This window comes from Sceloporus occidentalis, unplaced genomic scaffold (genome assembly GCF_023333645.1).
Source record: "Sceloporus occidentalis isolate IW3139 unplaced genomic scaffold, rSceOcc1.0.p SCAF_69, whole genome shotgun sequence".
NCBI classification, from domain to species: Eukaryota; Metazoa; Chordata; class Lepidosauria; order Squamata; family Phrynosomatidae; genus Sceloporus; species Sceloporus occidentalis.
Window position 1 is genome coordinate 2,680,639 of NW_028317049.1, and position 26,445 is coordinate 2,707,083.

A 26,445-nucleotide genomic window follows, 5' to 3' on the forward strand; every position below is an offset into this window, starting at 1 on the left:
TTTGTCCTACATTTTGCCCCTGGTTTTAGTGGACAATTATGGCAGCCCTACTCCTACCTTGCTGTTGGTGCATGAAAGCTTTGGCTTTTAGGAATTGACTACAAAGCGGCTGGAAATGCCATCTTCATCCTGATCACCAGCAGACCAGATCTCCATCACGCTCAGCAACTCTCTGGAGTTTAAAGTGGAATTCGGGGGCATTTATGATTGTAGCAATAGTGCCATAATCATGAATACGTAGCATAACTGAATACAGAGCAGTCACCGATGTTTAACTCTAGACTGTGAATCCGTATAAGCCAATTTTGTCACATTGTTAGTAATAGCAACAGCAGCAACAACAACATGCATTACCTTTTCAAAGTACAGTCGTCCCTCCCAACTTGCAGGGGATCCGTTCCGGACCCTGCCACGAAAATGGTAACGCGCACATATGCGAGTCCCATATAACACACATGAACACCCATTTTAAAAATAGCAGCCCATCCCTCCCGTGATTATTTTCTATGGGGCTTGAGCATACACTTTTTTCCCCATATAGGGGTGGGTGGGTCTGGAACGGATCCCTCCCAGTTGGGGAGGGCAGACTGTATTATGAATAGGCGATAATAACATCTCCCTCCCCACACCATTCCTAACACTATACACATCTTAGAGAGATCTTGTAGCACCTTTGAGACTAACTGAAAGATAGAAATTGGCAGCATGAGCTTTCCTAGACTTCAGTCTACTTCCTCAAATGCATTTTAGTATACACATCTGTTATGAATTTCACTGCCTGCCATTTTCCCAAGCTAAACAACGCCAAAGGTTGTAAGCTTTCTTTCTAGGGGAGTTATTCTGGCTCCTCCATCAGCCAGGTTAGAATCATAGAATCGTAGAGTTAGAAGAGACCACAAGGGTCATCGAGTCCAACCCCATTCTGCCATGCAGGAACTCTCAACCAAATCATCCCCAACAGATAGCCATTCAGCCTCTGTTTAAAGACCTCCAGGGAAGGAGTCCCACTAGGTTGCCCTTTTCTGTCCCCTTCCCAGCCTCTACTGTATTCTTTTTCAGGAGGAGTTCAGGTCAAAAGTCACACTCTGGAGAATGTGCCCATGTACTGTTGGTATTTGTGAAGGGATGGAGTGTGTTGTGCTGTTGGGATTTCCCTAGAAACTGAGCTGTATCTCTTGTAGTGCTTGGAAGAACTGGTTATCCATCTGGGAGTGGTTTCTCATGTTCAGAGGAGCGTTGCTCTTTTCCTGCCAGGCTGAGTGGTGTGTGCCCTTGCAGTGTACCCACCTCTGGGGTCTGGCCTCATTTTATGACTGCATAAAAAAAACGAGAGCGAAAACCGCTCCATCAAGCATTCTCCCGGCATGCGTTGCGCCTTCTCCTCTGTGTATCACAATCAGGCCAAAGCAGGTTGCAAATACTGAGCTGGTGTTTGCTTTTGATTTGAAAATCAGAGATGAGAGATGCGAGGTTTCTGAATGCAACCTGGCAACGCAGAAGCAAAAATGCCTTTCTTTTTCATGCTTTGGGCTTGCAAGCACCACTTTGCCATCTAGCTTTGGAAATGGCCATCAAAACTTAGGTAGTTTTGCACTGGCTAGAAGAGGCTTTGGAAATGACCAGTGATGGAGAGTGTCTAAAGGTCTTAAAAATAAATGTTGGAAATGTGGTGTACGTTTGTAATTATTCTTTATTTGTTCTTTATTTTGGATGTTTTGTGTTTCAAAGCAAATCAAAAAAGGTTCATTAAAAAAAGGACATGGCCAGCAAAGAAGAGTGAACTAGGCCAGAAAGAGGGAACTTTTGGGAGCTGAATCTGGCCATCTGGGATTCCCTGGAGAGCTATCTCCCTTCTCCATCGCACCTTTGTTGAGTGGATTTTCAGATCTTGTACAGTGTTGTTGTTGTTTTTCAAGCGCAAAGGCTGAAAAGCTTTCCCTGAGGCTTAATTTAAAGTATTAAGGGCTTTGAGCACACCGATTTATTTCTACCGTTTTAGGCTTAGCAGGCCTTGGGGACTGGCTGCTAAGCCTAAAACGGTAGATCTACAGCAAAGAGACACGTCTCGAAGCAAGCAGCAGTGAGGGAGAATATAGTAGTATTATTTCAATGTGCGAAGAGGCTTTAAAGCTAGATGTCCGTCCTTTTCTCACTTCCTGCAGGCACTAAGGTTATGTGGCCTAAGTGTGAACATGTGTGCATGCATATGTGCATTGCATTTGTGCAGCATAATGCCTGGAGTGAGGAGAAAGAACCAAGAAGAGAGGCAATGCGTGCTCCACTTGGACCCACCATGTCATTTGGAACAATGGAAAAAGTATCTTGTAGGACCTTTGAGACTAAGAGACTAAGTTGCTAGCATAGGCTACATGGAGTAAAGTGTCTAGGAACAGACTTTTATAGTTATGATTGAGCAAGCTGTGTGTATGAAGGAGAACAGAAATGCAGAATGTGCGGGTAGCATAGTCAGCCCTCCGTATCTACAGATTTTTTGTCATGGATTCAAGCATCCATGGCTTGAAAATATTCATATATATATGCTATCCATGGAGCGGTCCTGGAACCAAACCCCAGCAGATACCAAGGGCCCACTGTAGTAATAGCAGTAATAGTAATACTAGTAGTAGTAACCTGCTGGAAGAGATATGACAGCTGAAAATGGTGACAGCATCTAAAACAGCCTTAAAGACATATCTCTTCCAGCAGGCCTACCCAGTCAGTTTTAAATCATGACTTTGTAATTCGACATGTACTGTTACGAGTGTACAGTCGGCCCTTCTTATACACGGATTTTTTATACACGGATTCAAGCATACACGGTTTAAAAATGTTCCAAAAAAGTATAAATTTACCTTGATTTTCCATTTTTTATAAGGGACACCATTTTGCTATGTCATTATATTTAATGGGACTTGAGCATACACGGATTTTGTTATACACGGGGGATCTTGGAACCAAACCCCAGCATATAACAAGGGTCCACTGTATTTTAATGGTTTTATAGTGTTGTATTTTCACTTATGTGTTTTTAATTGTGTTTCCTATTTTAATATGCTGTATCCCTCCCCCCCTTGAGCTTTGAGGAGAGGTAGGAAAGATGATGATGATCATGATGATGAACCAATAAACTTTTGTAAGACCCCAGAATTCTCTGGCTTAAGGACTCAACTGACAATGCTTGACGTTTAAGTTACTCTCCACTGCATTGGTGGGATCTGCTAGAACCAGTCACAGCAGAAGCAGATGTTTCCTCACATCTGAAGCATAGTCATTAAGAATCCCCAAGTGGATTATCTGTCTTGTCCCATTGATCAAACCCTTGGGATACATTTTTCAAGGAAGCTTGAGCAGTCATTATTCCAAAAGCTGAGGATTCCCTTTCTGTAAGCAGAACTAGCAGTGGCTACGTTTGGAGTTAAAGGGTTAGAATTTAAAACAGAGGTGAAGTCTTTATGAAACTAGACTGAAGCCTGCATGAAGCCTACAGACCACAAATTTCCAGCCCCACAATAATCGTTCCCACTGCTGTCGTTTTTACTGATGGTACCATTTTTCCTTTTTTGTTCCAGAGTTGACCCATGATCTTGAGATGAAGGAATTTGAAGCCAACCAACAAGGTAAGAGAAAACAGTAACCAGGGAGAAAGGGGGTTCTTGCCTAGGATGCGTGCATCATGGTCAGAAGGTCCTAGCAGTCTCCAAACCCAGTAATCTCCAGATGGGAAAGATCCCAAAATTGGAAGAACCACTTTGTAAGTAATAATCGTAGCAGTAACATGGTCCTGGGGATGGAAGGAAGCAGGAGCATGATACAGGTACAGCCCATCCCCTTGAGATGACCAGCTGGCATCAAACACCATACATGTGCATATGATGATGATGGAGTTGGAAGGGACTTGCCAATGGAGAAATCGGACCCAAATGCCAACTCTCACAAAACCTGTGGCGAGGAAACAAAACAGACACTACCTGCCAAAGTGCTGAAAGTCACACTCACCAGATTGTAAACTCCTGCAGTTAAACCACTGAGGCTTTCTGCCTAACAATTTGGCACGGACCTCCGACTGACCTCTCCTGCGCTGCCAAGTTTCGGATCAATCTGTTAAGCCATTTTCTAAATATAAACTGTAGACGCTTGTACACACACACAAACTGATTATAACAGTCAGATGCAAGTTCATCCAATTAGCCTTCCATATAGCCAGCATGGCTTAGTGGTTTGAGCGTTGGACTATGACTCTGGAGACCAGGGTTCGATTCCCAGCTTGGCCATGAAACCCACTGGGTGACTTTGGGCAAGACACATGCTCTCAGCAATGGCAAACCTCCTCTGAACAAATCTTGCCCAAAACAAAACCCATGATGAATGCAAGCATCGTGGTCAAAAGGTCCTAGCAGTCTCCATCTTAGGGGGAAATGGCTTGAAGGCACCCAAGATGGAAATGGTTTCCAGCAGAGGGAGAACGTTGCACTTGCAATCCTCCCCAAAAGAATTGCATTTCCCTATTGAGCAAAAATGCTGTGCATCTCTGCCATAGAATTCGCCATCCACCTTCTTCCCATTCAATTTCTGGTGATAATGGCAGAATGCAAGTGGCCAGGTTTTGACATAGCTAGGGCTGCATCTACACTGCAGAATTAATGCAGTTTGACACCAACTGCCATGGCTATGGAATCCTGGGATGTGTAGTTTGTTGTGACAGAGAATGCTATTTCACAAAATAATGAATGTCAGAATTCCATGGCATCGAGCCGTGGCAGTTAAAGTGGTATCAAACTGCATTATTTCTGCAAATCAGACCTATGTCATCCATCAATATCGAGTGTTGGGCTAGCATTCTGGAGACCAGGGTTCAAATCCTGCCTTGTGATCTTGGGCAAGTCACACTCTCTCGCCCTCAGAGGAAACATGCCAACAAAACCCCATGACAGGCTCACCTTGGGATCGCTATAAGTTGGAAACGACTTGAAGACACACAACAATAATTGAGACTATTTGCACTGGTAGTTAACAATTCTTATAAGGACAGCTTTTGTATTCATGGAATGCAATTCACCAGAGTGGCTTCTAGTGCCAAAAAGAATGTCTCTTCTGTAGTTTCTTGTTTTTCCTCTCCCCGCAAATACACAAACCTTTTGATTCATTCCTAAACCTTGCCCTGATATAGCCAGCAGAGGGCATGAAGCGCATGGATGTTGCACATTCTATTCCACCAGCCCTTTTATTTTTTTTCCTCCAGCAGTTTCTTCTTGGCTTGGAAATGTTCCCAACCATTGTGATCTCTTTTGTGACTCTTGTCTCAGGTTCTGACCCAGCCTAGTTTCACTCTTTACCAAGGATGCTGACAGGAGGCAATAATATTGTTTCAAACTGGCACTGTGGGGTTTGCAGCCTCATCTAGGAGTTGCGCCTTCACTGTACCTGGAACCATAGCTGTGTGCACACATGACATGTGCATCAGCAGTGCATGGTGTGTGGATTTGTGGTATATGTTAAACCATATAAGTGAGTTTAAACAGTTTCATTATGTGGGGCCGCAGGTATGGTTTCTAGAGCCATAGAATCATAGAAATGTTCCCAACCATTTTTTGTGATTCTCGTCTCAGGTTCAGGTTCTCATAGAGTTGGAAGAGACCCCAAAGGCCATCCAATCTAAACCCATTTTGCCATGCAGGAACTCACAATCAAAGCACCCCCGACAGATGGCCATGCAGCATCTGTTTAAAAACCTCCAAAGAAGGTGACTCCATCACATTCCCAAGGCAGGATATTCCACTATTGAACAGCTTTTACCATCAGGTCAAGTCAGCTTCGATATATGATGACCCTATGAATGAGAGACCTCTAAAGCTATCCACTGTCCGGGTCAGGCTCTGCAAATCCAGGATGATAGTTTCCTCAATCCATTTGTGATGTAGTCTTCCTTTTTTCCCTACATTGAGAGAAAGGGAAAGACATTTTCCACACTTCCATAACATGAACGGAATAGGGGCAACGATTTTTTTCCCCTTGACAAGTGGCCCAACCCTGCCATTGTCCCAGTAAAAAACATCCCCTAAAAGAATGGTCACTTCTTTTTTTGGAAACCAGATTTTTACAAACACACACACACACCCTCAAAATTGCATGAAAATGGTACATTGTAAAGCCAGTGTGGCATAGCAGTTTGAACACTGGACTATGCCTCTGTAGACCAGGGTTCAGTTCCCCACCCGACCATGAAACTCACCTTGGGCAATAAGTCACACTCTCTCAGCCTCAGGGGAAGGCAATGGCAGACCTCCTCTGAACCAATCTTGCCAAGAAAACCTCACGATAGGTCTGGCTTAGGGTTATCGTAAATCGGAAACGACTTGAAGAGACCCAAGAACAACTGCCAAGAAAATTCTGGAGGTATTTATCTGCCATTGAGAAAAAAGTAGGGTATAAATCCCATATCTACAGAGGCTGCCCAATGCCCACCTTTGTTTTATGCTTCATAGACTGGCATGCTTCATTTGCTGTTGAACTGTGACTCAACATTAGCCTCCATAAACAGGGTCAGTGGCAGAATTCAAAGATATAGCCGTGTTAGTCTGCAGAATCTGTATGTAGCCCCTTTGAGACCAACTAAAGAAAGAAGTTGGCAGCATGAGCTTTCCTGGACTTCAGTCTACTTCATCAGATGCATTTGAGCCAGTGAGACAGGAACGATGGGAGCTGCAGTACCGAAACATCTGAGCATTGTCTCATAATTTTCATTTTATCTCATGCATAATAGAGGCAAACCTCAGAGCTGAGGCCTGATGACATTCTTCCGAACAGTGGGGAAACCTGAGGGAGGAAAAGGTCTCGAGATCTTTCTCGTTCGTGTGGCATCTTTTTTATCATGGCAAACTGCAGCTGGATGGGCAGACTGGCCTCACCCAGGCCTCCGGGCGAAAGGCGAGGCTGCTGGGTCTGTCTTGGTTAAAGAGTTTGAGGTGTCGACAGCAAAGACGTCTCAGATGAATGGAATGCTGGCGGAAAGCAGCCCCAGATTGCAAAGAAAAGCATCCATCCCTTTCTCTCCTGCACTCTGGCAGAAACTGCGTTGCATTCATTCTGCCATGCCTTGCTCTCTTCAGCCACTCTTTGGAGAATATGATGGGACCCTAATTCCCTAAAGGCTTAGTTCCAGAATCCCAGAATCCTAGAGTTGGAAGAGACCCCAAGGGCCTTCCAGACCAACCCCATTCTGCCATGCAGGAACTCTCAATCAAATCATCCCCGACAGATGGCCATCCAGCCTCTGTTTAAAGACCTGAAAGGAAAGAAACTCCACTGCACTCTGAGGAAGGAGTATGTTCCGCTGTCAAACAGCCCTTACTGTCAATAAGTTCCAATAAGTAATGTCAAGCTGGAATCTCTTTTCCTGGAGATTGCATCCATTGCTCCGGGTCCTAGTCTCTGGAGTAGTAGAAAACAAGTTTGCTCCCTCCTCAATATGACATCCCTTCAAGTATTTAAACAGGGCTATCATATCACCTCTTAACCTTATCTTATCCAGGTTAAATATCCCCAGCTCCCTGAGTCTTTCCTCGTAGGGCATGGTTTCCAGACCATTCACCGTTTTGGTCGCCCTCCTTTGGACACGCTCAAGTTTCTCGATGTCCTTTTTAAATTGTGGTGCCCAGAACTGGACACAGTATTCCAGGTGGGGCCTGACTAAGCAGAATAGAGTGGCACTATTACTTCCCTTGATGTAGACACTATACTTCTATTGATACAGCCTAAAATCGCATTGGCCTCGTTAGCTGCTGCATCGCACTGTTGACTCATGTTCAGTACTGTTTTATGTGACATTTATTTTAAAATGCATACCAGTAATGCCTTTGTTGTTGTTGTTGTTGTTGCTGTGTACCTTCAAGTTGTTTCCAACTGATGGCGACCCTAAAGCGAACCTATCATAGGGTTTTCTTGGCACGTTTCGTCAGAAGGGGTTTGCCATGGCCATCCTCTGAGGCTGAGAGATTGTGACTTGCACAAGGTCACACTGTGGGTTCCCAAGGCCAAGACGGGATTCGAACCCTGGTCGCTCAAACCATTACGCCACGCCAACTGAAATCTGAAAAATAGGTTGCAGATGCTTTTGAAGGTTTCTGCATCATTCATGAAGACGAAGGGTCACAGCACTCTACTGTTCTTGAGATGTTAAAGCTGAGTGTAAGACAAGGGTTTTGTGCAAGTGGAGGCCACACTCTTTGCTGGGAATGAGACGTTTGGGAACAAAGGAAGGCAAAGCAATGTTAAAAACAAAGATGTTTCCTTTGAGATCTATCCCCTATAAGTCCTGTGCAAAGTGACAAGCCACTTTGTAGGCAAAATCCAGTGAGACTCTGGACCGAACTGTCTGGAGGAAAAGTTCGGATCTGTAAAACAGTGGTTCTCAAACTATAGTTCTCCAGATGTTTTGGACTCCAGCTCCCAGAAGTCTTAGCCAATGTTCAGGAATTCGAGAAGCTGAAGTTAATTTACTGTAGAAACAGTGGAATTTGACCCCGCTTTAAGCACTGTAGCTCCATCTGAGGGGATCCTGGGATTTATAGTTTGCTATGGTACCAAGGACAAGCCTGCCTAGCACACCAAATTGTAAATCCCAGGATTCCCCTGCACTCAGCTGTTAAAGTGGTATCAATTCTGCAGCACGGAGGCAGACAAACTGACTAGAAATAATCCAGTTTGACACCACTTTAGGTTCCACAGCTCAATGCGATGGAATCCTGGGATTTGTAGTTTTGTTGTGGCACCTGAACTCTCTGGCAAAGAAGGCCGAATCGCTCACAAAACTACAAATCCCAGATTTCCAAAGCATGGAACCACAGCAGTTAAAGCGGAGTCAAGCGGCATTATTTCTGCAGCGCAGATGCAGCCTAAACTAATGCTAAAACCCCAACTCAAATCGATCCCTTTCACTAAAAAAAAGTAAATTTAATTACATTTTCTCTTTATGCTAGGAAATTTCCAATTGAATTGATCTGCTAATTGTTTTTAACTAGTTATTGATTTGGTGTTTATGGGGACTGAAGGGAACAGGGACCTGGAAAGGCGAGGCAGAAAATTGTATGGATGACAGTATGTGACAACACAGATTTTGCTACAAAAACTACCTACACGCATCATAGAAATCCATATAAAGCCTTCTAATTTCTTCCATTTTAATACATGACCAAAAACAACTAAAGAAAAAATAAGCAGACTCTAATTTTTAGCTGTTAGTAGGGGAATAGTATTTCATATCCTGTGTTTAAATGGTATTTCAAGTCCTTAGGGGAAAGCCACTAGGAAGGCTAAGCTGCAGGAAGAAGGGGATACAAATTGCATCAGAAAGTGTTGGGAAATGTAGTTCTTTCTTGAGGATCGTTAGAAACTCAGGAAAGTAAGCAAGATTGTTTAATCTCACTAGCAGAGCTTACTCAGCAGAAAATGGGGCAAGCATAGGGTTGCCATAGTGCCGGACCTCCAAACCGGGAAAAATGTAGGACAAAATTTTCCCTTGCAATCGCAGCGGGGAGCGGAGGCCAATGTTCAGGAATTCGAGAAGGAATTCGAGAAGGGACCAGGAAGGAGGCGGGGAGAGCGCCGGCGATGGCTGGGGCCTCGCCTTGTTACTGGCCCCCGCAGGGACCAGGAAGGAGGCGGGGAGAGCGCCGGCGATGGCTGGGGCCTCGCCTTGTTCCTGGCCCCCGCAGGGACCAGGAAGGAGGCGGGGAGAGCGCCGCCGATGGCTGGGGCCTCGCCTTGTTCCTGGCCCCCGCAGGGACCAGGAAGGAGGCGGGGAGAGCGCCGGCGATGGCTGGGGCCTCGCCTTGTTCCTGGCCCCCGCAGGGACCAGGAAGGAGGCGGGGAGAGCGCCGGCGATGGCTGGGGCCTCGCCTTGTTCCTGGCCCCCGCAGGGACCAGGAAGGAGGCGGGGAGAGCGCCGGCGATGGCTGGGGCCTCGCCTTGTTCCTGGCCCCCGCAGGGACCAGGAAGGAGGCGGGGAGAGCGCCGGCGATGGCTGGGGCCTCGCCTCCTTCTTGGCCCCCGCGGAGACCAGGAAGGAGGCGAGGAGGCTGCAGGGAGGCGGGGAGGTTGGCGCGGCTGCGCCCAAGAGGCGCCGCCTCCCTGCAGCCTCCTCCGCCCCAGGCCTCGCTGCCCTCCTTTTCCTCTGCGCGGCCATGCATGGTGGAGGAGGAGGAGGGCAGCGAGGCCCCAGGGTTGCCTAGCAACCCTGCTGCAACCGGGCTTTTCATGGTTTTTGGCTGCACCTGTGCCGTGACCGGGCAGGTGCCGCCAAAACCGGGAAAAACCCGGTTGCAGCCGGGTTATGGCAACCCTAGGCAAGCAGGAAAAAACTTTATCTAGCTCACTCCTCTCCCAGCCACGTGTCCCCAATAAAAACACACACTCACTTGGTTAAAAGTGAAAAAGAAAATAAGTTTACTTACAAAATCATGTATGAAGAGATACACAGGTCTAGCTTCATGTGGCAAGAAAAATGAGGTAGAAAAGGTAGTCTCCATGCATATCAGGAAAGATGTTCCCTCAGCATGCTTCCGCTCCGGAGATAGACATGCTGATGAGTTTGCAAGCAAGTTTAGTAATGGAGCCGCATCTCTGCTGCTTCTTCACTCAAGACAAAGGAAATTAGGTGTCCTCATGGTAAACAGGAAAGGAGGAGGGGGAGTGAGGAGGGGTTTTGTTAGTAAGCAATAAACTACCATAGACATGCATTACTAGAAAGTCTTAGCATGCGAAGTTGCTATATCCCAACAGAAAGTTTATTTCATTTTGACATTTTATTTATTTAATTAGTTTCTGTATATACTCATGTATATGTCTAGACATTTAGGTCAAAGAATTGACCCCAAAAACCTGAGTCAGTTTATCTACAAGTCAATGTAAATACTGTATCTTATTTAAAAGAAGGGAACATCCCCTGGTGAAAAGCAAATCTGTCCTGGAAGCACTTACCCTCTGTTTTCTTTCATCCATCCAGCCTTCAGACTAAGCTATAAGCCCCTAAGTTTTACCCTCGACTTATCCACTGGTCATAGCAGAGGCTGGATGGCCATCTATCATGGATATTTTGACTGAGAGTTCCTGCATGGCAGAATGAGGTTGGACTGGATGGCCCTTGGGGTCTTCTTCAGCTCTATGATTCTATTATTCTGTTAACTTCCCTGTCATCAGATTCACCCACGCAGCTCTGCTGCATCACCTTTTGCTCCCCTGATATCTCACAGGACCATGAATGGACAACGTCATCCAATAACTGAGGTTGCAGCAAGCTTATTTTCTGCTGCTCCAGAGTCTAGAACATGGAACAATGGATGCAAGCTACAGGAAAAGATATTCCAGTTAAACATTAGGAAGAACTTCCTGACAGTAAGAGCTGTTTGACAGTGGAAGACATACACATGAAGAGTGGAGGAGTCTCCTTCCTTAGAGGGCTTTAAACAGAGGCTGGATGGCCATCTGTTGGGTATGCTTTGATTGAAAATGCATGCATGGCAGAATGCGGTTGGATGGCCTTTGTGGTCTCTTCCAATTCTATGATGTTTATCACACTATACTCTTATAGTGCTACTATTCCACTTTGACTGCTCTAGCTGCCTCCTGTTGCATTCTGGGATTTGCAGTTTTAAGGAGGGGTATTTAGAATTCTCAGGCAGAGAACTTCCATTCATGGTCCTGTGAGATAAAACTGCCAATCCCAGAATGCAACAGGAGGCAGCTAGAGCAGTCAAAGTGGAATAGTAGCACTTTAAGAGTATAGTGTGATAAACATCTATGATTCTAAGATAAGTGCTTTGTCTCCTTTAATGATTACAGCCCTACCTTTCTTCAAGGGCTCACTCTAAAAGACTTCGAAGACAATGCTGTAAGTGGAGTGGATTTTTAAAAGAAAGAAAGAAAGAAAGAAAGAAAGAAAGAAAGAAAGAGAAAGAAGAACAGAGAGAGGAAACTAGATCCAGTTTGGACAAGTCGCTGCATGGCTAAACACTGGTGTGGATGTATTCATGCAACTACAGCAGCATAGATCTGCAGGCACTGGGTTTGTTTTAACAAGGCATTCACACACATATACACACCCCAACCATATACCTGGGGTTCCCTTGTTGCTATATAAAGCTTGGAATATGACTCTGGAGACCAGGATTCGATTCCCAGCTCAGCCATGAAGCCCACTGGGCAACCTTGGGCTAGCCACACACTCTCAGCCTTAGAGGCTGGCAATGGCAACCCCCTTCTGAACAAACGTGTCAAGGCAGCCCTATCCTAGGGTCACCATAAGTCAGAAACGACTTGAAACAGCAGCAAATGTAAAAGTGGGATTCTTTTAAAAATTATTATTGCATTTAAAATACCTGTATTTATGTTCAGTCTCAAATCACAAGGCCTCTGTCTACAATTAAATCAGTTTGAAACATTTCAAATTGAATAAGTAACTATGGAAAACAGATTAAACATGTAAAACAATTGAGATCTATATAAAAAGTGAACGTTAAAATGAGCTAAAAGTATATACATATATAACCATACACACACACACAAACACATATATACCAAGTTATATGTGCCCATAGACCTGGTTACGAGACATGGGCTGCTGCCACACTGTAGAATTACTGTAGTTTGATACTGCTTTAACTGTCATTTGTTGTTGAATTCAAAGATATAGCTGTGTTAGTCTGTAGGATCAGTATCTAGAGAGATCCTGCAGCACCTTTGAGACTAACCAAAGAAAGAAGTTGGCAGCAGGAGCTTTCCTAGACTTATGTCTACTATGTCAGATGCATATATTTATTCTCAAATGCATCTAAGGAAATAGACTTTAGTCTAGGAAAGCTCATGTTGCCAACGTCTTTTTTTCAGTGAGTCTCAAAGGTGCTACAAGATCTTTCTACATACTGTCATTTGCTGTTGTTGTTGTTGCTGTTGCTGCCTTCAAGTCATTTTTTTACTTACGGCAACCTTAACAAACTTTATAAGGAGTTGCGATCTCCCTGTAACATGTGCATTTAACAGTCAAGAGAGCGCGAGACAAAGAATCTTGGCTATTGAGTCTCAAAAGGATGTAGCCACACTTGGTAAGGTAGGCAACCTAAAATGGCTGAGCCAATATAAAAAGACCTTTCAAATAGCTAACTATTTAAGAATGCATTAGGGAAGCATTTACTTGAGCTAGATTTGATCAGCTTGACGCTATGGTAAGATATGGGAAATTTAAGGGCATCCCTTATAATGAGCGAATATGTGTATGTGAAGAGCATGAAATTAAGGATATCGCACATATACTATTTAAGTGCAAATTGTATCAGCAAGCGAGAGATTTGTATCTCAGACCCTATATTAAGCGAACAATGCACTGGATACCCACATTAGAACAACGTATTTTACGAGTGGTCAAGAATAAAAACTATCTCTCATGACAGCTCGGTATTTGAGTAAAACAATTCATCTGAGATTTTCATATGTGGGGCTGATTGGAGTAAATTGTAGAGGTTATAAAGAAATATGATGTATAAACCTATGTCCACTGTACTTATTTAATGTATTATTGTTTATTGTACAGTGCACCTGCATCATATGCTGAAAGCCGTGTGGGGAGGAAGGGGTGGTGCGACCCATAGGGACTAATGGGGTGCGTACTCCGCCGCGCCACTGTGCCGCTGCGTGCACGAGCCCCATTAGTTTAAATGGGGCTCGAACATGCGCAGAGTTTGCTTTACGTAACATGGGGGAGTCTGGAACAGATCCCCGCATAAAGCAAGGGCGCACTGTATTTATATTTTTACTTCTTCATTTTTATATCCTTTTTATTTAACATTTTATATAGAGGGCTTTTACAGAGGTTATACAAATTTTGTTGTATCTGTTGTGTTTTGAGATGGCCCACAGGCTAATCAATAAGCATTGTTGTTGTACTTATGGCAACCCTAAGGTGAACCTATCATGGTGTTTTCTTGGCGGGTTTCTTCAGATGGGTTTGTCACTGCCATCCTCTGAGGATGAGAGAGTGTGACCTGGCCAAGACCACCCATTGGCCAGTGCCTCAATGGATGACAATAAAACCCTTAGCATGGGTTTTTATCTGTGAAATGTTGGAGGTCATACCAATCTGATTTCTACTTTCCATCCAGGACAAATATTATACCCCAAATATGAAACATTTGGGAAAATCATTCTCTGAAGATGCCACCCCCAGATGCTGGCGAAACGTCAGGAATAAACTCTTGTAAAACATGGCCACGTAACCTGAAAAACTCACCAAAAAATTGGGGAAACTATTTTCTGATGTAGGCTACTGCCATGAACTGCTTTACGGTTGGTTTTATGTTTAAAATTGTTCATTTTCCTGCTTGTTTTGTCTTGAATTTAGACATGATTGACCAAGAACTGGAAGAAAAGTGCAAGATCATGGAGGCCCAGCTGGAGGAGAAAGAGAAGGACAACCTGGAGCTGCGCAAGGAGTTGAGACATAAAGAGAGCTTGGTGGCTGCCCTCCGGTCCAACCTGAGGAGTAAAGAGAGGAAGTTCTTGGAGGAGCTGAAGAGGAGAAGCCACCGGGTCACTATCCTCAACACGGAGCTGCAGAAGCAGACAGAGGCCGCCGCTTACCTCTCCTTCCAGCTCCACGCAACCAAACAAAAACTTCACAGCTCCAGGCAGAGTGGGAAACTGCTGTCCGAAAGACCACCAGAGAAAGCCTTCCTTCCTCCACCTTGCGGTGAAACCAGACCCAAAAAGCGGACTCAGAAATCCCACTCTCGCAGGCCGGCCACCAGCAACTTCCACAACAAAGGGGCCTTCAAGGACTCTTCGTCTCGGGACCGGCTGAGCAGCTTTGAAGATGCCGAACCCATGCCCGACCCGGCCCTTTTTTTGTACACAAAACGGCACCACGCTCCCACTCACCATCTGAAGTCGGAGCAGAAGGCTTCAGCCTCTTCCGCCAAGGCGGACGTTGACCAGAGTGCCCCCAAAACGGGTCGCTACAAGTCGTTGCGCCAGGCTTCCCAGGAGGCCTCCGAAACCAGCAGCGGCGTCAGGACTTTGGGCAAACCAAGACTGTCTTCCAAAGGGGAACAGCGCAAGCGAAACAGCCCCCAAATGTCAAAAGAAACGGAGTAAAAAAGGGGTTTGAAAGAAGAAGGAAAAACACACAGCCATTTTGAAGCAGGTTTCCTGAAGATGTCACTTCCAAGGCCGATCTTTCCAAGCGCACCCTACATCCGAAGTTCATTGTGGGGAAAATGCTCAGTCCTAAGGCCTTGCAGATACGACCGTTTTGTCTGTCGAATACGTATGGCATCCGGAATAACCCTGTGTTGCCCAGGGAATGTTGTCGGCCCCATCGCCATGGCCAAAGTGCCAACGCTGAGGTTGCTTTGAACATCGTGAAGTGAATGTAGCAAAAATCACTCGCCCTTGCGACAACGAACACCATTGCACAACATTTCGGCAAAGAGGCTCAGTAAATTGAACCTCGAGTTTCCGTGCCTTGAGATTACAGCTTTTTGGGGTTTGGGTTTTTTTTTCCCCATTGCAAATTCTTACATGAGCTTCAAAATATGTGGCTTGAAATCGAGATTTCAGTGCCAGACCTGAAGCTTTGGCACCGATGTCTGGGTTTTGATTATCTTGAATGTGTACTATTCATCCCATCTCAATTGGGTGTGATTTCTTTTTAACTTATTTCTGGCTTTATCATCACTGCTTGTTCTACCATCATCTCCAGGAGAAGATGGCCCAGGACCAGTGGATGTGAGTGTTTAGGGAAGCAAATGTTACCAGATGTGCTGAGGAGGAGTGAAGTATTTTGAGCAGGGTATCCTATAGAATAGTTTCCTATCCTCTTCTCTATGGGATTACAAGAGAGCAGGAGGTTGGACAGTTGAGCGCATTGCAATAGTCTAAAGCCCCATTCCCACTTACAGATAAATTGGTGTGCTATCCAAATCGATGGATCGATTCAACAACGGAGCGTGGTTCCCACTACCTTTGCCCTGATCGTATTATTTCCCTCCAAAACAATCCACTTGTGGTTCCCATTCACAAATGAATTGATTAAAAATGATTCGGTTCCAGCCAGACAAAGGGGAAAGTTGAATCAATTCTGATCCGCATGTGGTTCACACTTGCACAGATTCGATTTCTCGAAAAAGAAGCAGGAAAAATCAGCATCAAAAAGACGTGGGTTAAATGGGTCTAGCACATGGCCCCCCTCTCGGAATCACTTCAGCAATTCGGTTCAAGTGGGAACCAGGATCGTTTGAACCGGTTCAAAATGATTCACGATCCGTTTAAAAAGTAGTGGGAATGAGGCCTAAATCACTAGTTCACAACCTTGGGTCTCCTGACGATGTTGGACTGCAGCTCCCACAATCCCTGACCATTGGCCCTGCTGCAGAGGGCTGCTAAGATCTAAAGTCCCACAACATCTGGAGACCCAAAGTTGGCAACTGCTGTTCTAGACCATAAAACATGAGTCATGATCATGGCTCTATCTGACTCAGGAAACTGGTTGAAAACCTTGGAAAGTTGCAATGCTTAAATTACAGGATCGGCAGAGAGGTTCGGACCCACTTTGCTGGTGTGACAGTGCCTTTGGTAATTTTTTACAGTGGTACAAAAGGACCATGATTTGTCTAAAATTTTCAAGGAGCTTCAATACTCTAAATGTCCTGTCTTATACCCAAACATTCAAGCATTGGCAGGCATCACTTTGCCCCTTATCACACAAGCAAAATTTGAAGTTATCCCAGGGTCAGTGTGAAGGCAATGCAGGGGCAATCATGGGGTTTCAATCAGGAGCAATCTTAAACACAATCAGGGGTCATTCCAGGATCATTCCAGGGTTAGGTAAATCCTCCTTTTCCCCTAACCCTGGAATGACCTTGGAATGACCCCTGATTGTGTTTAGGATGGCTCCTGATTGCATTTGGTGTCATGTGATAACCAAACTTGAAACTTTACCAAACCCTGGAATGATTCTGGAAGGACCCTCGATTGTGTTTAAGATGGCTCCTGGTTGCGTTTGGCGTCGTGTGATAAACAAACTTGAAACCCCATGATTGCCCCTGCATTGCCTTCACATTGACTCTGGGATATCTTCAAATTTTGCTCGTGTGATAAGGGCCTTTGTGAACATGATGCTAAGTTCCCATCCTTAAAGGTATTTGGGAGAGGTTTTAAAAATTGCGAAGGGGAAAGAGGTCCTTTGCACATGCACAAAAAACAAAACACATCTGGGAATTTCAAATTGCTGTCGTCCCCCTTCCCATTTTCCCACTCTCTCCAAACTCGGCAAATATCTCTGATTCTTTGATGGACAGGGAAATTTTGGAAAATGAAATTTAAATTGAAAACCAACCTTAAATTCTGAATTTTTGTCAAGTTTTGAAGGCAGACTAAGATGCGACCACGACAGAAGCTGAAAAGAAAGTAGGCATTTCCCATTTCCTATGTGGTGGCAAGGGTCACATTTAAGATCCCACTTTGAAATTTTAAATGAAAAGGTCTTTTGAGGAGCTATTTTAAACAGTAGTCCTGGATTTGGATACCAACAAACATGAGGCTTGTTGATTCTCATCTCCTCAACCCTTCCTATAATTCAAGCACTGATGTGAACGTGAATAATTGACTTTAAAAGAAAATCCTGGGGAGACAAATTGTCAGGCAGTGGAAAGAAATCCAATATCAAGCAAGTGGAAACCCCACTTATATTATTACATTATTATATTATTACATTCTTCTCCTCTTGCAGCCGTCCCAAAATCTCCAGGGCCACTGGAGACAAAAATAATCGCTCTGTTCCCCATCCACCGGTGGAACTTGTTTTGTCGATAGCATAAATTGGATTCCACTCTGAGGATATTTCTAATCCTGGTCCCCAGTTCGTGGTGCTACATTCTCACTCGCTTCCCACCAGTGGAGATAATTTTGTACGTGAGATATATATAAAAGTCTATGCATTGAGATGGGTTTCAAGGGAGGAAATTGCATAGTAACTTCTTCAGCCGGTTGCAGTGGACATGAAAGAATCAACCTCCTCAATCTGGGTCAGAACTCTGCTTTTCTTCCATGGAGTTCTAACATGGTTAGGTTTGGTTCCAGATATGTGTAGATAGATTGTTTTATATTTGGAGGGGGAAAACTCCCAGAAGATTGAATGACAATCAAGATGGATAAAAGGGTACTTGGGGGGGGGGGGGTTGCTACAGGGGTAAAAGCATACCAGGCAAGCGAACGAGGTCAAAAATAATTTTGCCCGTCTTCGGATTCATGTGTTTGTTCCGTTCATGTTCTTTTATAATGATGCCAGTTCAAGGCAGTGGTCTGAAGTGCTCCTAGGTTGCATCCATATGTGTTTCTAAGCAACTGCCTCAGATACAGGAGGAAGATAGGATATGGATGGATGGATGGATGGATGGATGGATGGATGGATGGATAAAACCAGATGAACGCAAGTGGGATCTGCAATAAAAGATTGTAGTGATTAAGGTTCCAGTCAAGTAGTCATGTCCTTTTCCAGAATACGGCATTTCTACTCTCACTTCCCAGTTTTTGCCTCCCCAAATGTGCAGCCAGCTCTGCCCTCCACAAATTGTTTTGGGAGCTGTTAAGTTCATTCCAAAATATTGTTTTCTTTTGTACATCTGCAAACCTTGACATCCACCTCAGCTTGCAGCCATCTCCGTTTTTGTATGTGGAGTACAAAGCTTGGAAAGGTTACCGTTTCAGACTACAACTCCCAAGAACGCCTAGCCACAAATGCTTGGTGGCCATGATCGCCAGGTCAAAAAGGTAACTTTCCAAACTTGGGGAGTTGTAGCCTGAAAAAGTAACTTTCTGCTTTGGGAGAAAAGACCAGCTCTCAGATAATTAATATTGATTTATTTGAATCGTAATCTTTGCCTACCTGTTTGACTGGGGGAAACAAACTGAGAAAAGTGTTATCTAATCCCATCGCCAGGATCTATTCACATGTTACATTTTACAGGTGAACCTACCTTTTTGGTCAAGTGCACATCTGAAAGATAAGGTGAAACAAATAGGAATTTAGACGGGAGTATTCTTTAGAAATAGTACAATATTGGGAAAAGATTGGCTGAGGTTTTCTCTCAAGGGTACATTTACAGTGCGATTCTGTTCATGTTTACTCAGATGTAAATCTAATTTCCTCCCCCGGTAAATGTGAGTGAAATTGTGGAGCCAGTAGCAAACCCCAAAATGTGGCAATGTATTGTGTCCAATGTGCCTAAAATAGCCGATCCTTGTTTTAGGGATGTTTTCAGAAGCCAATATCTAATCCAGAAAAACAACACAGTTAAAAAGGAATATATAATTCAGTGCAGGTTGAGTATCCTTTATCCAGAATTCTGAAATCCAAGACTCCAAAATCCAAAAATGTCCACATGGCTGGTTGAGACAGTGGCACTTTTGCTTGCTGATGGTTCAATGTCCACAAACTTTGTTTCATGCACAAAATGGCTAAACAGGTTGTCTTTGGGCTATGTGTATATAAAACATAAAATAATTTCATGGAAAAAATTGGGTCCCATCTTCAAAATATCTCATTCCAAATATTCCAAAATCCAAAAAGAAAATGCGAAATCAAAAACACCTCTGGTGCCAAGCATTCTGGATACGGGAGGTTCAGCCTGTAATACTAGAGATGGGTTCTTGGAACTGGATAATGATTCAGAGCTTGGAAATGTTACTTTTTGGCTACAAATCCCAGAATGCTCCCATCCTGGAAAGCTTGGAAAATGGACTCAGGTCCATATCTGAGGGTTGTGATCCCTTGCCCTCCAATAGTTAACCCTTCCAAGCTCTGAAACATATCCAACATTTCAAAGATGAAACCCGAGAGACATGTGGTTGAGCAGCATCAGAGTGTGGTCAAGATGGCAAAAGGTCTTGATGAGGAACAAAACTCAAGATAGGAGAGACTTTAGCAATTTGCTTTCACCTGAGACTATTGAGAAGAAAGGCCATATTCTTCCCCCCTTCTCTCTCCCCACTTAACTAAGGAGTTTATCACAAGGGAGGGATCCCATGCAAAAATGGGATTTAAAGTTTAAAAAAACCACAAAAGCAGATGTATTATCAGACAGTAAGTAGAAAAGACACACAAAAGTGCAATTGGTTTTCAGACGACATCACTTTTAAGGTGCATCTGGAAAATTCTGAAAGTAAAAAAGGATTGTGTTTTGTTGATTTTTCTAGCTGGTTTAATGTTGCGTTAACCCCGATGTGTCTGAAAAATCAATTGTGCTTTTGCATGTCTTTTTAGGGTGGGGGGGGGTGTTAAATCCCTTTTTATAAATCCCGTTTCTGCATGGGATGCCTCTTGTGTGATAAGCTCTTGAGTACAAACTACTTTTGCACTTTCAACTCAATTTGCACCTGCTGAAGTACGTTGAGGACAAAGTGAGAAGGTGGAAGGAGTAGGGAGAAACTGGGACATTTTAAAAGAAGCTGGAAAGTGGGGTGGTAGAGGAGTAATAGGGACTGCCTTCCAAATACGAAGTGATCTAGTGGTTTGAGTGTTGGACTACGATTCTGGAGACCAGAGTTCGAATCCTCGCTTGGCCATGAAGCCTTGGACAAATTGCACACTCTCAGCCTCAATGGAATGCAATGGCAAATCTCTCTGAACAAATCTTGCCAAGGAAACCCCATGACAAGTTGCAAAGAATACAAAAGGCACTTGCCAAGAGCTAGGAACAGGATAGGAGCAGGTAGAAGTAAGGAGATTATCGCACTGTCTTTTCTCCCAGAGAAACTTTGGGCAGAAACTTTGAAAACGGGTGTTATCGCCTCTGTGCCCAGTCTGGGAAAATCCCATTCTTTCAAAAAGTATGCTGGAGAGGTATGGATCAAGTACAAGATGCCAAGATCCGTATGGGGTGCCTCTGGATTGGGCACGGAGCCATGCAACAGCACAGTTTCAGCCTGTGCAGTGCAATAATCTCCTGAGTTTAAACCAATTTGCTTCTCAAGGGGAAAGTGAAAATACAACAATAGGAAGCTGCATTACAGCACATCATTTCGGGCCTGAACAGACAGGCCAAAATAAAGCTGCTTTGGGTCACTTTGGAGGTATGCTGTTTCAATGACAAACGCATCTTAAGAGGCCAGAAGCTGCACTCCAGTCCTTAGGACTCTTAGGACGCATGCATCATTTAAACAACATACCTCGAAAGTGACCCGAAACAGCTTTATTTTGGCTTGTCTGTTCAGGCCCATCATCATTCCCTCTAGCTCAGTATTATCTTCTCTCAGTGGCAGTGGCAGAGCCATTCTGGTTTTAAACTCAAGGCATTTTGTATGCAAAGGGCACATTCTGTTGCCACGGAGTTGCAACCCTTCTGCTGGACCTTTTGAAATCCCAAAGCTTGGCGTTGCTGCAATGTATTTATGGAAGGCTAGTTTAGTGTCCAGCAATAATAGTCAACCTGCTGTCTTCAAAACCTTTCCTCTGTGTCCTTGTAAAAAGAGAAAAGGAGAGAACCCAAACATTATACTCCAAATACATAATAAATAAATACATTACAAGGCTGAAGAGGCAAGAACCGAGGGCACAAGGTGGGGATGAAAAAATGGTTTCTAGGAATGAGGTAGAGAATTATAAAAAGACATGGAAATACCAAGAATGAAGGGTCTACAATAAACTTGATCCGTATAAATAAAGCTAAATCCAAAATCCACAGGCAGGCAATACTTACACTGCAGGGTAGGCAAAGTTCTTGTACTGCAATTCCTATCAGCCCTGACCATCATGGCTAATAGCGAGGGATACGGAAAGTTATAGTTAATAATATCTGGAGGGACATATTTGACTGAGCCCTACTTTATTGCAACCAGTTATAATTCCATAATAATGTGCAAGATTTGAAGTTCTTTTAACTGAAGTTCTTATAATTCCATAATAATGTGCAAGAGTTGAAGTCCATTATAGTGAATGGGTGTTGTTGTTTTAAATGGGGGAAGGAATATGGAAGCCCTAACATTTGGCAAAATATTAACCTTGAGCCCTATAGTTAAACCTAGCTCCAAAGCAGAATGATCTCTGATTGATGAATTGGAGATAGATGTGCAGGACTCCGATTATATCTAGCAAAGCCTTCAGAGATGAAGGCAAAATGGTGGATCCTCATCTCAGGAAACAGAAGGCAGGTAGCAGTTCAGGCATCTGCCTGACGTATACAGAGTCTAAAGATTTTGGTTAGCAGGGAAGCACTGGCTGAGCAAACTCCTATATTGAATTCAACACCTGTTCTTTGGCTGCAGGTTTGGAAGTTAAAAAATGACCCCAAATCCCTTTTGAAATACAGTGGGCCCTTGGCATCTGCTGGGATTTGGTTCCAGGACCCCCGTGGATACCAAATCCCATGGATGCTCAAGTCCCATTAAACACAATGGCATAGTAAAATGGGGTGCCCTATATAAAATGGCAAAACCAAGGTTTGCTTTTTGGAATGTATATTTTTGGGAACATTTTCAATTTGTGGAAGCTTGGATCTGTGGATAAAAAAATCCGTGGCTATGGAGGGCCATCTGTGCAACTATTTTAGTACGTTCCTTTGAAAACGTTCTGCTTTGATATTCGGTGGGGGAATGGAAATATCCCCGTGATAGCAATAAGTGATTTTTGTTGCACTGACTATGCAATCCTAAACATTATCTATGTGGAAGACCCTTTTAGCTGAATTGGGTTTGCTCCCAGGTAAACAGCTACAGGATTGCAGCCTGAGGAGTGTGTGACTTGAAATGCAAAAGCCATAATATCTGGAGGGACATACTTGACTGAGCCCTACTTTATTGCAATCAGTTATAATTCCTGCCAAGGATGCCTGTTACGGGTGGAGTCTCCTTCTTTGTTGGGGGGGGGGGGCTTTAAGGAGAGGCTTGATGGCCATTTGTTGGGGATGTTTTGATTGTGAGTTCCTGCATGGCAGAATGGGGTTGGACTGGATGGCCCTTGGGGTCTCTTCCAACTCTATGATTCTATGATTCTAGGTTGGCTCAACTAGAGACTGCTGCTCCCTTGGCCACAGTGGGCATTCCTCCAGCAGTTACTACTTGCTTATGTATTACTTTTCTATAACCAAGAGCCCAAGTACAGTGGGCAGTTCACAAAACAGGAGGGATCCCATAAAATGTAAGCATAAAACAGAATGTAGAAACTAAAACAAACAAAAAATAGTCGGACGGTTACAGACAGGGACTGTGGCTAATGCGTGTCAGGTTAAGCCAAGGCTGTACTATCAATGTTGTGTTAGGTGCTAGTTCAAACACACTCTTTAGGTCTCCATTCATTGATATTTACTCTATATTCTCATGTATAAGTCTATAAATTTTAGTCCCAAAATCAATCCAAAAAAACTGGTTCATTTTATCCATGGGTCAGTGGAAGTACTGTACCTTAAAACTCTTATCCAAATAGGAACCAAAGCTATAACCGTGTTAGTCTGTCAATGTAGCGAGATCTTGTAGCACCTTTGAGACTAACTGAAAGAAAGAAGTTGGCAACTTAAGGATGACCTAATTAATGGAGTGCAAGTGGTGGGATCCTTAGGTGGAAGTGACCATGTTCTCCTGGAGTTTGTTATACAGTTGAAAGGAGAAGCCAGGCATAGTCAGACACGCATCCTAGACGTTCGGAGAGCAGATTTTGGTAAACTTAGAGAAATACTGGGGGTGATCCCGTGGTCAGAAATACTAAAAGATAAAGGAGTTCAGGATGGATGGGAGTTTCTCAAAAGAGAGATACTGAAGGCACAATTTCAAACAGTTCCAGTGAGAAAGAAAAACGGGAGGTTTCTCAAGAAACCAGGATGGATGACTAAGGAACTTTCAACTGAGCTAAGTTTGAAACGGAACATGTATAAGAAATGGAAAAATGGGGAAATCACCAAAGAGGAATTCAAACAAATAGCAAGCACATGTAGGGGTAAAGTCAGAAAAGCTAAAGCACAGAATGAACTCAGGCTTGCTAGAGAGGTTAATAACAATAAAAAGGGCTTTTTTGGATATGTCCGCAGCAAAAGGAAGAAGAAGGAAACAGTAGGGCCACTGCGTGGAGAAGATGGCAAAATGCTAACAGAAGACAGAGAAAAGGCAGAGTTACTCAACACTTTCTTTGCCTCAGTCTTCTCAGAAAAGGAAAAGGATGTTCAACCTGAGGATAATGGAGCAGAGGACAGAATAGGGGAATTTCAGCACAGAATAAGTAAAGAGATAGTGTAACAGAAATTTCAGGAAACTTAAAAATCTAGGCCTGGCATAGCAATGATTGACAAGAGGACCTAGTAGATTGAAAATCCATAAGTTTATTTCCAGTTGTTGACAAAGGAAAACATTGAACTCAGTGGAATTCAAGTTCCAAAAAGCTGAGATCCTGGCTCTTTTTATATTATTGAAGACAAAGAAGCTTCTTCAATACACCTGATTGGCTAATTACAATTTAAACATACAGAATTCTTACAATCAGAACAGAAATACATGCATACATTAAAACTGCATCATCACTCCTTATCCCCTCCTTTAGGAATTTAGTAGCTTCCTTCTAACCTTGCTTCTGAATATCAACAATGTATCCCTATCTTAAATTGTGTATATTATGTCTAATTCCGTTGGTGCCAGCTTCTTACGGGTCATGATGCTCTTTTTACTCCTTTGCTCTAATTTTTTCTAAACTCCAAGCCTCTATTTTAAAAACCTATTTTTCTTTAACCAAAGCGACTCCATGTTTCTATGGCTTTTTATTTCAACAAGGAATTTCCACCACAATAGTACAGGAATACCTTGTTAATCTAAACAAATATAAATCTCCAGGACCAGATGAACTCTATCCAAGGGTACTAAAAGAACTGGCAAATGTAATATTGGAGCCATTGGCAATGATCTTTGAGAACTCCTGGGGAACAGGAGACTGGAGGAGGGCAAACGTTGTCCCCATCTTCAAAAAGGGGAAAAAAGAGGATCCCAGCAATTATCGTCCAGTTAGTCTGACATCAATACCAGGAAAGATTCTGGAGCAGATCATTAAACAGAAAGTCTGTGAACATCTAGAAGGCAATGCCATAATCACAAAAAGTCAACATGGGTTTCAGAGAAACAAGTCATGCCAGACAAACCTAATCTCTTTCTTTGATAAAATTACCAGCTTGGTAGATGAAGGGAATGCTGTGGATATAGTATATCTTGATTTCAGTAAGGCCTTTGACAAGGTTTCTCATGACATCCTTGCAAACAAGCTTGTAAAATGTGGGATAGACAAGGCAACTGTTACATGGATTTGTAATTGGTTGACTGACCGAACCCAAAGGACTGACCCAAACCCAAAGCAATGGCTCCTTTTCATCCTGGAGAGAAGTGACCAGTGGGGTCCCACAGGGCTCTGTCCTGGGCCCAGTGTTATTCAACGTCTTTATCAACGACTTGGATGACAGAATTGGAAGCATTCTTATCAAATTTGCAGATGACACCAAATTAGGAGGAGTAGCTAACACTCCAGAGGACAGGATCAACATTCAAGATGACCTGAATAAACTAGAAAGTTGGGGCACAGCTAACAAAATGAACTTCAACAGGGAGAAATGCAAGGTACTGCACTTAGGGCGGAAAAATAAAATGCACATATATAGGATGGGAGACACATGGCTGAACGAGAGTTATATGTGTGAAAGGGATCTGGGAGTCAAAGTAGACCACAAGCTGAACATGAGTGAACAGTGTGATGTGGCAGCTAAAAAGGCCAATGCAATTTTAGGCTGCATCAGTAAGAGTATCGTATCTAGATCAAGGGAAGTAATAGTGCCACTCTATTCTGCTTTGGTCAGGCCCCACCTGGAATATTGTGTCCAGTTCTGGGCGCCACAATTCAAAAAGCATGTTGAAAAACTGAACATGTCCAAAGGAGGGCAAGTAAAATGGTGAAAGGTCTAGAAACCATGTCCTATGAGGAAAGACTTAAGGAGCTGGGGATGTTTAGCCTGGAGAAGAGAAGGTGATATGATAGCCCTGTTTAAATACTTGAAGGGATGCCATACTGAGGAGGGAGCTGACTTGTTTTCACTTGCTCCAGAGACTAGGACCCGGAGCAATGGATGCAAGCTACAAGAAAAGAAATTCCACCTCAACATTAGGAGGAATTTCCTGAGAGTAAGGGCTGTTCGACAGTGGAACACACTCCTTCCTCAGAGTGCAGTGGAGTCTCCCTCCTTGGAGGTCTTCAAACGGAGGCTGGATGGCCATCTGTTGGAGATGATTTGATTTGGATTCCTGCATGGCAGGGGATTGGACTGGATGGCCCTTGTGGTCTCTTCCAACTCTATTATTCTATGATTCTATGATTCTAAGTAGACTTTAGTCTATGAAAGCTCATGCTGCCAACTTCTTTCAGTTAGTCTCAAAGGTGCTACAAGA

At 43.7% G+C, this 26,445-nt stretch overlaps 1 protein-coding gene across 1 annotated transcript in view; it reads left to right on the forward strand.

Moving 5' to 3' along the window:
- The window catches only part of LOC149286401 (coiled-coil domain-containing 92B-like), a 37,119-nt gene extending 20,318 nt beyond the window's left edge, over nt 1–16,801 (forward strand). The window contains exons 3-4 of the mRNA XM_089494094.1: nt 3,570–3,617; nt 14,387–16,801. Coding sequence (XP_089350220.1) covers nt 3,570–3,617; nt 14,387–15,138 — 800 coding nt within the window. The 3' untranslated portion in view covers nt 15,139–16,801. The remainder of the gene's footprint in view (nt 1–3,569; nt 3,618–14,386) is intronic.
- Nucleotides 16,802–26,445: the final 9,644 nt, after the last annotated feature.